Consider the following 16,195-nt stretch of genomic DNA (forward strand, 5'->3'; position numbering starts at 1 on the left):
TAGTAGCAAAATCACCCGTATTTGTTTATATTATGTTTTTCAGGTGCTACTGGCACTTTTCAGTCAAATTAATGATCAGTAGTGCATGGGATCTAACGGAAAATTGCAATGTGGTTTGAGTGTTGGTTTTTTTTATTGGTTTAGGCAAGAACAGGTTTGTATCTGTAACAGTCCCTAGCAGGATTTGTTTTAGGATGTTTCTAATGATTTAATTTGGGTAAAATTACTTTTACGGGGTACTGTAGCTATAAAAGACAGGCCAACTAGTGTTTGTCAGCAGGGAACCTCGGTGGTTTACCAGATCGTATCTCCTTTTTAGAATGTTTCCAGTGTCATAGTCATCATTATATTCTGTCATTGAATACCCATAAAAGTTGTCTCCCAAGTAGACAAGCGCTTTCATTTTTAGTCCGTCTCATTGCTTCCAGAGGAGGCCAAACAAAAGCAACTCAAATGAATATTTTACTTCACTTTCAAAGAAGCTTTCCCTCAGAGGAATGCATTTCTTTTTATTTTTAGCATTAACACACTTTGATTTTTTGATGCACCGTGGAGCTGTCATCCGTTTACAGACAACATTACGTCCTTGCTCGCACAAGTGTCTACGTTTAATGTGCAAAATCAAAGCAGGCAACCTGATAGCTTAGCTGAACATGGCAGAAAACTATCGATTGAATCGCTGCGTCCTCTGAGCTGCTGGCGAGCCAACATTTGCAGGGATCCATGACACCAGTGAGTAATCCTAATGGGGTTTTGCCTGAAATCCTGGTGCAGGCTCTCTTATCTGATGCCACTTTGTACATCACTTATCTAAGCCTTTGACACATAGATTGTGTTTCATTAAGCCGCATAGCCAAGCTGACAGGGGTCGCGTTAAACCTGATTTGCCACCTGCCCTCTTTGTATCCGCAGATTTAGTAGAAATGGCTGGCAGGGCAGTCCTATCGCCATTATATATGTCTTTTCTTCCTGTTCATAACAAGACCTCATATGGTTGACAGAATGTCTGTGGTGAGCAGGTGATGTCACTGTTTTGGGGGGAACTGGTCAGATTTACCTGTCTGATTTACAGTAATCTGTTGTTTTAGTTAATGATGCAATCGTATGAGCCATGGGGTGACTGTCTGAGGATTTCAAGAACTGCTTTCATCATCCATAGCCACATCTGCATAGAATCATATGATGACTAATGACATCGTAATGCCCTTTTCCCTCGAAGTGCTGAATGAGATATCTCTTGGCTTTTCGGACTGTACACACTCCCAAGCCTTGGTTATTAGCTGTGACTAACATCCATTATATCATTGTTAGCAGGACATGACAGAATAATTCATATTTGGGTAATGGTTTGTAATTTAAAGAGGTTGATTTCTGTTATATTGTAGGCTGGAAAGGCAAGGATTTGGAAGTGGATTTGCATTTTTTTTTTTTTATTGAAATAATAAAACAGCCTCTCAATTCAAAGGTCCTTAGCAAAATTTGAGTATTTTCTAACCTTTTCCATTCTTATTTCCAGCTGACTACTGGTGGAAAGGCAGCTCTGGCCGGCATCGCGGTCGGAGATTGGGTGGTCTCTATTGAGGACCTGAACTCGGAGGACTTGACCCATGTGGAGGCCCAAAACAAGATCAGAGCAGCGTCAGATTCCCTCTCGCTGACTCTCAACAGGCAAGTTGGTTTCCGGATTGAAAGACAATATTATTGGCACTAAATATGTATAGCAACATGTAGTTTGATTGAAAATGTCATATGCTTATTTTTTTTTTTTAATTTTATATCGATTTTGCAATACTCCAGAAATGGGACAAGGGTACTCCTGAAATGGGGCCGACTGAGGTTGGCAGCTCCGATACCAGTTTGATGCACTTTGTTGAAAAAGTCGAGCTAGCAAATGCCTTTTGTGTTTTCAGTCATTTTAATTAAAAGTGGTTGACCTTCATCCAAGCAGCACTTAACAAGTAACATAGAAATTGTGCCAAGAGTTTTGCACTGATAAAGTGTCTGTTCAGAGTGCAAAGCAAAAAATATTCACAGGGTGCTTAATTAAAAGGGAAGATGGACTATTTTCAGGTTTGGATAATAGTATTGACTTGTCAAGTGATAAACTGAGCTGGGGTACTGTCAGGAGACTCATTTAAATTTTGTGATCCCCCATAAGTTGAGATGCTGTGATCACAGCTGTTGCTTAACCCATTTTCCATCTCTCCTTGGGTTTGCCTGCCAACACACTGATATGTTCTGACAAATCTTTCACTATGTTGCCCTTTGATTTTCTCAATAGTGGAGCCTGAACATCAAATGGCTCTTAGTGTTCTATATTTGTGCATATATACTTCAAATCTCTAATTTCCCCATAGGATCAAAGAAAAAGAAACGCTTGATCAATCCAGGGCCAGACTCATAAAATATTTTGGGTTTATGGAAGTTAACGGCAGCATAGGAAAATTTAAGTGCATAAAACTGCTCTATATGGGATTGGCACGTAGCATTTAGGATTTGTGGAGAATGATGTCACCCCCGTTAACAGTCGTTTAAGTGTAAAAATGAATAACTATTTACATTTTATAATAACTAGGAATGTGCCGATCATAGTTTAATTGTCGATCGATTTTTTTTGGAAGCCTGATCTTGATTTTTCTGTGTTTATAAACAGAAATTACCTTTGACATTCCAACGTGTTAATTAATGGCCACGACTAAATGAGGCTAACTGCAAGATTAGTGAGATGTTGAGATCTTGCACAATGCAATTTTGAGCCATGTTTTTCCCCATTGTGGAATGAAGCTACAATATCAAATGTAGAAAAAAGGAATCACTCTAAATACAGGCAAAGATTGAGTGGAGCATGAGACAAGCAGTAATGCATCTTTGTTCAAATGGGCTCAGGGTTCATGCTTGTTGAGATGCAGCCAGCAATACAAAGATCTAGCCTGTTAAATCAACATCTTGCCCTCCAGTATTGATGTTGCTATTAAGGAAGAAGACAGGCAAATGTTGCTGAAACATGTCCAAGAACAGAATTGTAGCCAGTTGTTTTTGCTTGTATATTGGCAGTCAGCCACGCTTTGCTTTTGTGCTTTGAGATGAGGTCAGCTGCACCCTGACGAGAGACGGGTGCTTCTATTTGCTTGATTTAATAGCGCCGATTATTATATATTTTTTTAGTTTCATCCAGGTCTTTTTTACCCCTGAAAATAAATGCTTATTCAATTAACTTAATGGCATTAAAACATGATGTACGATTATTACCACTTTTTAGGTTTACAAAGATTAGGTAAGATAGGCATAGAGTATTACTAGGTGCATTTATATGTGGCAGTAAATCAAGCACAAATATCAAAAAATGGAAAACGTTTAACTTCTTTATATGTTCGCTTTGCACAATTTATTGATCTATAAAACGAGGTCAAATGATCTCATTGAGCACATTTGTTTCCTCGCACGGGTCAAACTGGGTCCAGGAAAACTCATTCCCCTAAAAAAAAAAAACAAATCATCCTCGCATATTTCTCTCACTAAAGTGGAATAAAAACCACAAGACAGCAATGAGACACTTTTTTCCACAATTAAAGCATGGCTCATCAAACTGAGACTTAGGAATAAGACAGCCGGCAAGCTGCAACGCTATGAACGTCACATTGATTTGTCGACATGGACCGTGTCTGTTGTCATTCTGTCTTTAGCGCCTCTTTATCAGGGCTTGGACAGGCAAGTATAAGCGGTTATTCATCCCTCATTTTAGAAGGAAACTCGTATCATTTGGGTTTTACAGCCCTTTACAAGCTAGGTGACTTACATTCAAGTTCAATTTTGCTTTCACTTTTTATAGTTTTGTGTCAGTCTTACAATCGGATGAATTAACACAAGACACTTCACTTCATCTTATCCTCACAAGGGTTGCAAGATTACTAGCGTTATCTCACTAATACCTCAAAATATTAAAATCTAGTCACCTGAGAGCATTATGAATTGACTTGAATTATCGATAAGTTACCTAACATTAGCAGGTTATCAACTTGTGACCTTGTTTTCGAGTTTAACCGCGTAGAAACGAGTTGTGCCAATTCAGCCAAAATTCCACCAGATTACAGGATACATTAGCATGTTTTTTTGGGGGGGATACAAAAGCAATACACTATAATGGAGGAAGCAGCCTCTTTATCAGTAGTAGTTTAAAACTGTCAACAGATATGTAAAGAGTCACCAGACTTTAAACCGCCATTACCCAATCTCGCAGGACTGTAGGTTGAAATCTGTTTCATTTCAGAGTTGAACGGAATTGCTATGTCTTATGAAGATGCATTGTACAGAAGAGTAACCAATCTCATGTTCCCTTGGTTTCTCCACAGAGCTGTCAAAGTTGATGGCGAGCAAAAGGTAAGCATGTATTTTCAATCCATTCCACTCAGCATGTGCCCAAGCCGTTTGGTACATACTTAACTGCCTTGATTGAGTTTTCCTGTAATTGTTGCTCACATCTGACTTGAATTGTGTGTTGTGTCACTTTGGCTTTGACATAATGTGATTGGCCTGACTCACCTGTCGAGCTCTGACAGAGACCAGAGGCTGCACATTAGCAAAGCGTCAGTGCGCCACTGAATCACTTTGCCGGAAAGACTGGCGTGAACCATGCTTTGGAATTTTCTGTCCTTTTTATTCTTTGTGCTATGCCTCACATATCCCCTGAAAGGAGAGCAAAAGTGATTGTGACACATTTAGTTTTGCCGGCACGTCTCTTAAGAGGCACTTGGCCTGCTGATTACAGTTTGAAAAGCACAGTGGTGTCATGAACTGTCTTGTGCTTCTGCTCTGTTATTAGAACAGCAGCTGGGACGTGATACTTCCACAAAGTCAATTCTGAATTGTGGCTGTCCTTTTTCAGTCCGTATAGGACGCTTATGGCAAAAATCTATTTTATGTCTGACACTTTCTCATATCCAGCACTTTGGTTTTCCTTTTAAGAGGATATAATGGCAACACAAGTGAATATTCCACAGGGAGAAAAAAAATAATCCTGCTGGCTTTAAATTGTAGGCTTGAAATTAAGTTCCGGAAAGTAAATGATTCATCTGTGCTCGTCAAATGTCTAACTGCATCCGGTTTGCGGTGCTGCATTGTCTCTCTCTCTCTCTCTTACTACCACGTAGGACTCACATGCCGAGGCTAATGTACAGCCAAAGTACTCCTTTGCACCCAGCACCACCATTAACAAGATGGCCAGGCCTTTCTCAGCCGGGGGTGCTAGTGAAGGACCGGTCATAAAACCTGTGGCCTACTCACCTAAGCTTACCACGCCTCATTCTCAGGGCCACGCCAGTGTACTGCAACCAAAGAACGGGTAGGTTCAGCCCCAGAAATAAAAAAAAAAACCTTGTCATATTGTAAAAATGAGCACAATACATGAAATATTTGTACTACCCAAATAGCTTCAGACTTTAATCTCAGTTACCTTGGCCTTGAGGGAAACTCATTTGCTGGAATTGGTAAAGGAATACACCATCAAGCACTTTAATGGGCCTCTTATGTGTCAAAGATTTTTATTTGTTTGCTCTTAGCTTAGAGCTCAACTCAAGCGTAAAGTTGTCGAACCTTTCAATTTTCATAACAGTTCCTGTAGATGTATTATTATTTTTAAACAATACGTGTAGAGTATAATCGCTAAAGCTGGGCCAACTGCAATTATGTCCTTAAGAGGAATGGGGTTGCATAGTGTATGCCCATTAAAATAATTCTCTAATACTGCATTGTTTGGATTACAAATGGTGACTATGTATCGCACCAGCCAAAAATGCACAATGAAAACATTAGTAAGTCGTACTGAAGTACTATGACTTGGAAAATTAAAAAAAGGACACTTTTTACAGCAGTTTAGTCAGTCAGTCTAGCAAAGGTAAACATTTACTGACATAAATTAGAAATATTGACATACAATTTTGCTGGCTATCTTAGGCAAACACAGTCTGTCAGATTACAAAAATAATTGTCCATTTTACTGCCTAATAGAAAAAATGATGTTACCTAGGGAGGTTTTGCTAGGATGGTACTTCTCTTTAGAGTCAAGTTTTTACACCTCAAATACATTCAACTGGTAGTCCAAATCATTTGACCGTGTACCACTGTCAATCAGCGATTTAATGCTTTTAATTGTTCTTTTTCTAGTTACCACAGCAAACAGTTTCAATGAACCAGTTATAGTATCATGATAATCCTTCATTTCTATATAGTAAGATATGCAAAGCAGAAGTATGAACTCCTGGTTTCACATAATGTTTCTGTAATTTGGCTTATAGTAATTTTATGACTGAACCAGTGAATTTGTTTTGCTCTACTTAAACAGCTCGACTGATAAATTCCGCTGCTGTATACAACTTTGGAATCTCGCTGTTGGATTATTTAAGCGGTCTGTCTCACTAGATTTCTCCACATGGTTGGTTGATGCATATCAGAGTTGGCCTCAGTGCGTCTTGGCAACAGTAACTACTAATTTTGATGAAGACATCATGGGATCTGTCGAAACTTGAACCAGCTTGAACCCAAAACCCGTTCATTCAAACACGTTCATTTTGTGTATAGAACACTCAGTTGTTGTTACAGACAGAATCACAGAGTTAGAAAACATGAGAGCGTCTGCAGCACGGCAGAAAGTCGGTGTTTGGGCCACTGCCAAACCATTTATATAACTCTTGAAAAGCAATTGCGTACGTGGCTGAGAGGATGGGAATGACAAATTTTTTGAGCCAAATGGTTATGGCTCAGTGTGACAATGGCTGAGTCTGACAGGCGTACAATGCTGCCTTTCTCTCACTTAGCCCATTGACAATAAAAGCATGCCTTTGCCTAACTCTTTGCATGCTTGCTGCATTCTGTTAATTGTTCTGGTCACAAACGGGCTTCCTACCTCCCTAAATGATGCTCTGACCATATTTTGTCTTTTAACTCGTGCAGATGGAGACTTTTGAAAAGTTAGTACATTTCTTTCCTTCTTTCTTTCTTCTCTTCTTATTTTTTGTAACCTTGATCAGCTGCTTGGACTCTCAAGTGGAAAAATGTAAATGTCTTGAAATGTTTCCTTCTTTGTGACTTCTTTAAACAAAAACCAAAATAATGCTCAAGGTTTATTTAATTTAACATTAGCTCTAACTGGAAAAAAACAAAACATTTAAGTCATTTTTTGATAATGGTGTAATGTTAATTTTTCTAGGTGCATTATTGGAATTTTATTGTCAGAATTCCCCGCCGGATTAAATGCCACTGTCTGAACCCAAATTGACTTATCAAATTAGTTATTTATCATAAGTTGTTTGATTTTATTAGTTATGATTTTTTTTTTTACATTAGGCTCGTACTTAATCGATGAGTTCTCGAAACAAAGGCCCTCTGTAGAAAACCATACATAACTGCCATTGTTCTGTCTGTCACAAACTTGAATACCATCTCATTGTATTTTTGGTCTGTTCTGTAGGGATGAACCTATCTTCTATGATATGTCCCAATCGTTCAAGTAAGGGGCCGGTCGGTCGGTGCATGTCTCTTGTTTTGTTCGTGTAGTACTTAAGACCAGGCTTGATTGCGTTTTAACTCAAGCCCAATGTGTTTAAATTGAAAACCAAGTGTTCCACATTCTTAACATTCCTATCACTTGTTGCATGGTTGCTTCTGGATGACCTCTTGTGAGTAGTTGGTCCTTAATTGTGGGAGGTTTTTGTTTAACCATTGCCTTCATTGTGGAACTGTACATTAGGCACAGTTTGAGGATGGACAGCCTCCCTTGTTTTATCCCAAACGACCGCAGCAAGAAGCGGTTGATCCAGGACACGGAGGACTGGCAACCTCGTACTGGTACCACCCAGTCACGTTCTTTCCGCATCCTGGCCCAGCTCACTGGCACTGACTTCAGTAAGTCCGGGACCGAGCCTGGCATGTTCATGTTGTTGTATAATGATGGACGGCTGGTGAGAGCAGGGGTGATTCTATTGATCATTTGTTCTGGTGATGTTGGCGTTTAGTGACGAGTAAACACAACTAAACGTGTAACATTTGAAGCAGCATCAGGAAAGACGTCACTTTTAAATGCAATCCGTGTAAAATGTTAGATAATGGTTGCATTGAGAGTCAGCCAAAGTCCACAGCGTGCACAATGCCAGTTTGGTTCTTTTAATGACCCTCCTCACAGCAGTCGGAGTGAAATAATTAAAATAAAAACTATTGTTGGGACAGATACAGAGGCTCGTGATTCAAGTGAGAAGCCATTAAAATTTGGTCTTGACGCTGTTTTACTCCCCAGTGAGTGTCAATGCAGTTATTTATGCTCATTATAAACGTAGAAAAACAACCAACCTAAAATTGGCCGAATTTTGCACTATGCAAGCCATTTGTATCATAAATGCAATTTAACTAAACCCTAACCCTGTCTCACAGTGGGAGACTTGGGTTCAAATCCAGGTTGGTCCACCTGTGTAGAGTATGCATGTCCTGCGTGGGTTTTCTCCGGGTACTCCTGTTTCCTCCCAAATTCCAAAGACATGCATGGTAGGCTGATTGGACATTCTAAATTGCCCCTAGGTATGAGTGTGATCCTGAATGGTTGTCTGTCTCCTCATGGCCTGCGATTGGCTGGCCACCAATTCAGGGTGTCCCCACCCTCTGGCCCAAAGTCCGCTGGGATAGGCTCCAGCACCCCCTCAACCCTAGTGAGGATAAAAGGGTTCATAAAAAAAGCTGAGATGCCAGATAAGATTTTTTCCAGTAGTGCCTTTTGCTCTCAAGAAACGAACACATTTTTACTGTTTAAAACCGGTTTTAGTAGTTTCAAATCTCCATCTTGCCTAATAAGTCTGTGTTTTCCTGCATCTCCCAGTGCAGGACCCAGATGATGAAACAATGAAGAGGGCCAGGTAAAGCTTGAGTGTGGTTGTAGTTGTTGAGCAGTTTTATTGTAGTTTGTCATGTATATTCGCATGCTTTTATATCGGTGTTATCACTGTAGTGTGTATGTCTATAGTGTCTATAGCAGGAGACAGCAGGGTTGCTTGTCACATGGTTTGGTTAGGTATAGCATATCTTGCCCACCGCAGGGCCATATTGTGCAATATTAGTAATGATAGGTCAAAATTAGATCTGAGACAAAAATGTTGCTTGACATATAAAAATGTCATATAAATTGTTGACTTGATGGTAGAAAAAATAGAAAAATATAGTTTACGTTTGAAATAGACTCAGCAATGTTTTGTTGATACGGAAGTCTTCTTTTGCTATTTCCAGTTCATTTTAAATGTGTTGACATTGGTAAAATTTGGCAACCGACCCTGTTCTCTCCTACAATTTTGGTCTTTAAAAAATTATATATATGTTTTATATACATATGTATATACACATATATAAATATTCTTTTTTTTTGCATGAAGCCTCAATCTTGTGCTCGAGTGCGCTTTCACCTCTTTATTACATTTTTCCTTTCGTTCCATCTGTCCTTCCTTCTTTTCCCTCCTTATCTTTCCTTCGAGCAGGGAAAAGTTCCTCACTGAGATTCAGAGCCCCCGCTATGCCCGTTTGAGGGACTGGCACCACGACAGGTCCGCTCGCGCCCTCAATATCAAATCATGAGCGACTCCGCATGCCTGTCCCGCTAGTGGTAGCCACACTTCAAAGACGACGACGACGATACCAAACCATCCGATAGTGGCAATTACCTTTCCGACAATTGGGGAGGGTTGAAAAGAACCCAAAACTACATGTAACCTAGCCAACATGACAAAGCTTAGAGTGGAACGTTGCGTACTGTGCCAAGTTTTAAGATCAGTCGACCACTGTGTCTGGAGGCCTAGTTTTTAATCCGATTGAGCTAGTAGGTGGAAAACCTTAGGAAGAATGGGTCTCTGGTACCTGTTTGATTCTCCCTGCATGCACTGTTCTTACGTCTCACTGCGTTTTCACCTCTGATCTTCTCATCTTGTGTATGTCTCCAAATATTAAGAAAACCTCCAAGTTGTTCCAGGCTCTTTTTCCCCCCTTTCCTGTCATCCAAAATACAAAACATCTTATAAAACTTTGTCTTGCCTCTGTCTTTTTTCTTTGGTGTTTTCTTTCTTTCATGTTTCCAGCATTCATTATGTAAGCTGACATCTTTGCAACTCATTTTTTTTGGTGTTTAGTGGAGCCTCCTGGTGTGCTCAGCTTAACTTAAAAGGGTGTCTGTTTTCAGAGGTACTTTACACTTTATAACAGCATTGGAAAAAATGTTCTCCAATTAGCGATCGAGAAACAACAACAACAAACATGCAGATTACAGGCTGTGGTATCGTGTCAAGAACTTGTTTTATACATGGGGTATTATACAAGTTCTTGATACGATACTTCAGCCTGTTGTCTGACCAAGAGTCATCAGAAATAATCATTTCTGTTGAATGAAGTACTCCAACTGTGGCCATGTTTACAAATAGTTTTTTTTAACAGAGTTGGTCAATAAGTGCCAGCAATTCAAATTCAAGAAGTGCTATATTCTGTTTCAGGAGGATCTGACTCAAAGGGTCAGGCCAGAGCTAAGTAAGTAGACCTATGCAAAAATATGTTTTAAGATGTGACTTAAGCTTGAAAGGCAATTAAAAAAGAGGAGAAAATAGTTAAATGGGAATTACAATTAAGCCCTACTCTTTTTTTCTTTATATAACATTTCATGTATGTAAAATATAGGGGGGGAAAAAAATCACAAATGTTGGCACTTTCTAATTAGAACAGTGATCTGCCGCCCAGTTTTTATGGGCCCGTTGCAAATTATGAAAAATAAGCTTAAATTCAACCTGCATTCTCTTGTACCTCTTGGCATTACCATCTGATAGTCACTCAAACAATCCATCGATTTTCCATTCCGCTTATCTGCACAAGGCTCGCAGGTTGCTGGAGTCTATCCCAGCTAACTTTTGGCAGTAGGTGTGAGAGACCCGGAATTGTTTGCCAGCCAGAGACAAACAACCATTCCAAATGTAGATGTAAGATTACGATTGAGGAACGACTCAAAGCGATGCCACAGATGCGTTTCCTAGTCGTTCATAACGTGATAGCCATCGAAATAAAACTGAATCTGTCTCTAACAGCAGCAGCCAAAGCACAAGAGCCCGTTTCGTTCCACATCAACCAAGCCGTAAGATGCTATCAAGGAGACAATCGTTCAATCCCTGGTGGTTGACATGGTAAACAGACAAGAACGAAAAAAAGATCCAAATAGACAGGTGATGGTAACTTAAGCGCCTATATTTAGAAACCCACCCCCGAGCTGAAATTGACATGTTCCTCAGGGGATGAGGCCAAAATAAGAACAACTATGGTAGGTGAGCAATCACAGGTGCAAAAAAATGAACTGCAAATGTCAAGGTTTCCATGGCTTGTTACTTTCTTGCCTTCAATCTTGCACCTGCATCTCCCTTTGCTAGAGGGTGGGTTGGTCCTATGTTGAAAGCGGTGAAAATGTCACGAAAACATGCTGCAGGCCACTCCAGCTGGGAATAGACACGATTGCCGAGTGTGCAAACAACAACGTGCACCTAGCAGCAACTGCTGCTTGTCTGCTGTAGGAATAAATGGAGCCACATTGTGCTTAGTGGAGATAAAGGGCGACTGACCCTGGGTCTGCTGGTCAAACCAATTTGAACTACTACTTTCCTCCATTCGACCCTTTGTTCACCCCCATCATACATGGATTTATTGCATTCAGGGCCTCTCTCACCACACTGGGAAGTGCCGAGTGATTTGACAATATTGTCTAAACAATATAGAAAATACGTTAATATAATAAGTTATGCCCTTAGATCAAATCTTTCAGGGGAACTTTGACAAGATTGAAGGATTTTACGAATTGATTATTTACACATGGCAATTATTCATACTAAAAAAAGACTGCATAGACTTATGTTTTAAATGGTCTGATGTCATTTTGCACCAATTATTGAAAATCAGGATCTGAAATTGCACTATTGCCCAAATAATAAAACAATTCATAAATAAACAACACACATAGCCACTACGAATTTGTCGGAAAGGAATCAATCACTCGCAAAAATACATTTCACTGATTAATTTTCAGTTTTAATCTTTATCTTGATAGAATCCCCTTTTTTTCACTTTGCAGAGCGTCATTCATTAATATTCTTGGGATGGCATTGGCAAACACATTTTTCTGGCTCTGCCTCTATGAGCTGTTTTGGATACATTCGTTGTTTAATTAACAAGCACACTTGATGCTACGCAGAACTAATTCAGTCTGTGAATGAACCCAGTTGATTCAGGGCAATGATTAGTCATATTCTTCTTTGTGTTTGCAAATCAGCTAGGATTTCATCATCTCACACTGGTTGATTGTAGATGGCACTGTTGATGTTGTAAACACGATCGTCGCTTAAGGCGCTGTTATATTTTTTCCCCCCAGAATGACACATCTCCAGAGTACGCTGTCTTCACTCAAAGCTTGTTTTTTTTCTCTTTTTTTTTCCCCATCATCTCAGATTTCATTTGAAGATTTTCTGAATATAGTGACAATCGCTCTGGGTATCGGAACTTTTACTGACGATAACAAGTCCTTATTTCCTCAACTTTAAGCAAAACGGGTTGAAAGACAAAGTCTTCTCGAGTGAAAATTTGACCAGCCGAAGAACTGAACGGTCTGATGTGATTTGGTTGTTGTTTCTGAACGCCATCTGTAAATTGTGGAAAACAGTTAGTTGTTTGGTTGGTATTACTCGTATGTAGTAAGTGTACTGAGTGATATGTTCATTAGAGTCAGTGAATTCTAGAATCATTTTCTAGTCATAAAACATTTGAAGGACATATTTCTGAAAATTATTTCAGTTCATGTAATTTTAGCTTTATTTGACTCTTGAGCTAGTTATCAGCAATTCACACACTAGCAATGTTCTTGATAAATGTTTAGGATCATGGGTGTCAAACCGATTCCGCAAAGTGGGTCCCGAGTCGTTCCAATTGATCCAATGCCGACAATTTAACCAATGAGGTGTTTTCTAAAACAAGTAGTAGTCTGACTTTAATCAACTGATTACACTTGTTGAGTTGGAATGCAAATCTGCACCCAATGCGGCCCTTTAAGGACCGCTTTGATATCCCTGGTAGGTAATATAAGGTAACCCATGTCTGCTGATATAACTGTAAACATGACATTGTTTTTCCAAGCTGTTTCTATTTTTTTTTTGCTCTAATAAGTCATTTCTCTCTACAGTGCAGAGCCAACTCCTTCACCTGCCAAGGCTCAGACAGCCAACAAACCAGATGGTGAGTTTCTCCTTCTGCTCTTGCTGATGCTTCAAAACAGCATGTCGGATCCACTAGATTAAACAAATAAATGACATGGTAATATATGAAGAGAAGCAGCCTTGACATAGTTTTTCCTCTGCCCCGAATGACACTTTTTTTTTTTTAAACCCAAATGTAGGAACAAAGACCGCATCTGCTCCTTCCGCCCGCCCTCCGTGGGTAACCGATCCTAATTTTGCTGACCGTTTTCGTCCGGACAAGACGAGCACGGTGGTGACACTCCACCAGCAGCCGCTTCAACCCACGCCGATGGAAAACCGCAGCTCCATTCTGCAGGCGGCCCAGCAGGCACCCGAGGGCAGCGGGAGGACGCCAGTGTGTGGTGCGTGCAACAAAATTATCAGGTGAGAATCTATTCCATGTAACCTCTATAAGATCTCTTGATGTTTGCGCCAAAAGTTCAAAGAGTTTCATGTTTAAACCAGCCGGGTAGAATCTATTGATATGGTTCTAAATCATCCAAATATATTGTTAAACAAATATATATCCTTAATGGCTTCACAGACAGTTAATGTTTAAAAAAATAATGAAACTAGAAAAAGCTATTTATGGACATTTTTCATGATAGATGCTTTGCCTAACTGGATCACAACTTTTTCTTAATTCTAATTTGAGTTGACAGGTACTATATAGAAACTAGAAATGTACTAATTGACTGATATAGCTGTTTCCTTCATTGGAAGCAACTATGATAAAGCCGTCTGTGGGGCTGATGGATATAGTAGCTGTCTTTGAAAAGAGGGAGTCAGCCATTGTTGGAATTGATGACTATAGCTGTCATTGCCAATTTTGGCATTGATGGATAAAGCCGTCTTTAGAATTGAGGGATATACTTTGCCACCTTTGGAACAGTCAGATACAGATGTCGTTAGAATTGACATATATAGCCATAATTGGAATTGGCGTTAATCTTGTACAATTTGGTGCTATATTTAGGTATGTTTTATAGTCTGAAAATTACGGTGCAATTGTATAATGAAGCGTGTCAACTGTGAAGCTTTTTCACATTTGGGACTTACTAGACTTATTGTTAATTAGGTGATGAAGAGTCCCACAAAAAAAGGTTCCAAAAACAAAAGGACTCTATGTAAACACAAAAACGTGCACTCAATTTAATCAGGCACTAATTTATTATATCATCTTAATAACTGCAGCAGTAAGACAATTAAATACAAAACAATTGTCATTCAGAGAAAAATAATGTATTATTTCATCAATGTACCATCCAAATGGAAGAAATGGCTGTTTAATTGTAATTTCAAGTGCACTATTTTCATTTGGAATCTGTTGTTGTCAACTCTTAATGACATCCAAAGAGCTGTCGTTATCATTAAGATGAAAAATCAAAACCAATCCTTACGAGAGATAACAAACAAAAACAACATCTTAAATAGTATGAACAGCATCCTCGGAATAGAGTAGACAAAAATCAATTTATGGAAGAGCTTTGGTTAGAAAAGAGTATGGAAAAAGAAATGAACTGCACATAATCCAAAACAACAAAGCATTGTGGTAGCTGCCAATGGAACTGTTTGCCTTGTATGTCATGTGATTGCCAACAGAATCTTCTGGATGAATTCTGAAGTAATTTCAGGAAATGTTATCTGTCCATATTCTGCCAAATTCTTCAGAACTCATTGGATAGTGCTTCACAATTCAGTGCAGATGAACAATAACCTGAACCATATTGCTGAAGCAACTGTTAAAAAAATATGGCAGAGTAGTGAAGGTTTTTGGGGACAAAGTCAAGCATTTTTTATACAAACTCTTGTAATTCCTACTCTATTCAGTCCATTTAGATAAAGATACCCTCAAGGTTAAAAATTGGCAGTTAACACACTCCCTTCACATTTTATTCCAAATCAATTCTTTCACTGATCCCGTGCAGTTGAATCTTGGCAGAATTCTTTCCTATTTAAAATGATGGTGAAGCCTTGTTTTCATCTTCAGGGGTCGCTACCTGGTGGCGCTGGGACGCTCTTGGCACCCCGAGGAATTCACCTGCTCACAGTGCAAAGTGGTCCTGGAGGAGGGGGGCTTCTTTGAGGAGAGAGGCTCCATCTTCTGTACCAAATGCCACGATAACCGCTACGCGCCCAACTGTGCCAAGTGCAAAAAGAAGATCACGGGGGTAAGAAGATGAATCTAATAAGAGTAAACATCTAAGCAGGGACTCTGTTTTAAACAGGGTTTAATGGATGTAAATGCATGCTGGAGAGGAGGTGAGAATAAAACATTTACAAGTTTTTCTCGCCTCATCAGGAAATCATGCATGCACTGAAGATGACCTACCACGTTCAGTGTTTTAAGTGCGCAGCCTGCAAGACTGCCATTAGAAACCAAGCGTTTTACATGGAGGAGGGAGAGCCGTACTGCGAGAGAGGTGAGGACGTACAATGCATCTTTAGAGAAAGAAGATAGGGTGATAACACTTGCAGAATATCCATTTACATGTGACATACATACATACGTACATACGTACATACGTACATACGTACATACGTACATACGTACATACGTACATACATGCATACATGCATACATGCATAGATGCAGACATGCAGACATGCAGACATGCATACATGCAGACATGCATGCATGCATGCATACATATATGCATGCATACATGCATTCATACATACATACATGCATACATACATGCATACTTACACATGCATACTTACACGTACACACTTACACACACATACATACTTACACGCACACACATACTTACACACATATACTTACACACACACACACACACATACTTACACACACACATACACACACATACACACACATACATACATGCATACATGCATGCATGTATGCATGCATGTATGCATGCATGTATGCATGCAGGCTTGCATTACATGCA

The 16,195-nt window shown here is 39.5% G+C and overlaps 2 protein-coding genes across 3 annotated transcripts in view; both read left to right on the forward strand.

Annotated features, from left to right (window-relative positions):
* LOC144207926 (PDZ and LIM domain protein 7-like) overlaps positions 1 to 16,195 on the forward strand; it is a 34,116-nt gene that overhangs the window by 9,129 nt on the left and 8,792 nt on the right. For both annotated transcript variants that reach the window (XM_077733611.1, XM_077733612.1), the window contains exons 3-9: positions 1,517 to 1,668; positions 4,350 to 4,377; positions 5,148 to 5,338; positions 13,223 to 13,275; positions 13,436 to 13,661; positions 15,268 to 15,448; positions 15,580 to 15,700. In XM_077733611.1, the coding sequence (XP_077589737.1) occupies positions 1,517 to 1,668; positions 4,350 to 4,377; positions 5,148 to 5,338; positions 13,223 to 13,275; positions 13,436 to 13,661; positions 15,268 to 15,448; positions 15,580 to 15,700 (952 nt within the window). The remainder of the gene's footprint in view (positions 1 to 1,516; positions 1,669 to 4,349; positions 4,378 to 5,147; positions 5,339 to 13,222; positions 13,276 to 13,435; positions 13,662 to 15,267; positions 15,449 to 15,579; positions 15,701 to 16,195) is intronic.
* LOC144207929 (PDZ and LIM domain protein 7-like) lies at positions 7,468 to 10,050 on the forward strand. Its single transcript, XM_077733618.1, has 4 exons — positions 7,468 to 7,501; positions 7,742 to 7,896; positions 8,858 to 8,894; positions 9,507 to 10,050. The coding sequence occupies exons 1-4, from the start codon at positions 7,485 to 7,487 to the stop codon at positions 9,601 to 9,603; spliced, it is 306 nt and encodes a 101-aa protein (XP_077589744.1). The 5' UTR covers positions 7,468 to 7,484; the 3' UTR covers positions 9,604 to 10,050.

The sequence above is a fragment of the Stigmatopora nigra genome, chromosome 14, assembly GCF_051989575.1.
Source record: "Stigmatopora nigra isolate UIUO_SnigA chromosome 14, RoL_Snig_1.1, whole genome shotgun sequence".
Taxonomy (NCBI): domain Eukaryota; kingdom Metazoa; phylum Chordata; class Actinopteri; order Syngnathiformes; family Syngnathidae; genus Stigmatopora; species Stigmatopora nigra.

Excerpts from the sequence above, each read along its gene's own strand:
- LOC144207929 (XM_077733618.1), top strand. Across the intron at positions 7,897-8,857 it reads GCTCACTGGCACTGACTTCA|TGCAGGACCCAGATGATGAA; the intron begins GTAAGTCCGGGA and ends TGCATCTCCCAG. Across the intron at positions 8,895-9,506 it reads GAAACAATGAAGAGGGCCAG|GGAAAAGTTCCTCACTGAGA; the intron begins GTAAAGCTTGAG and ends TCCTTCGAGCAG.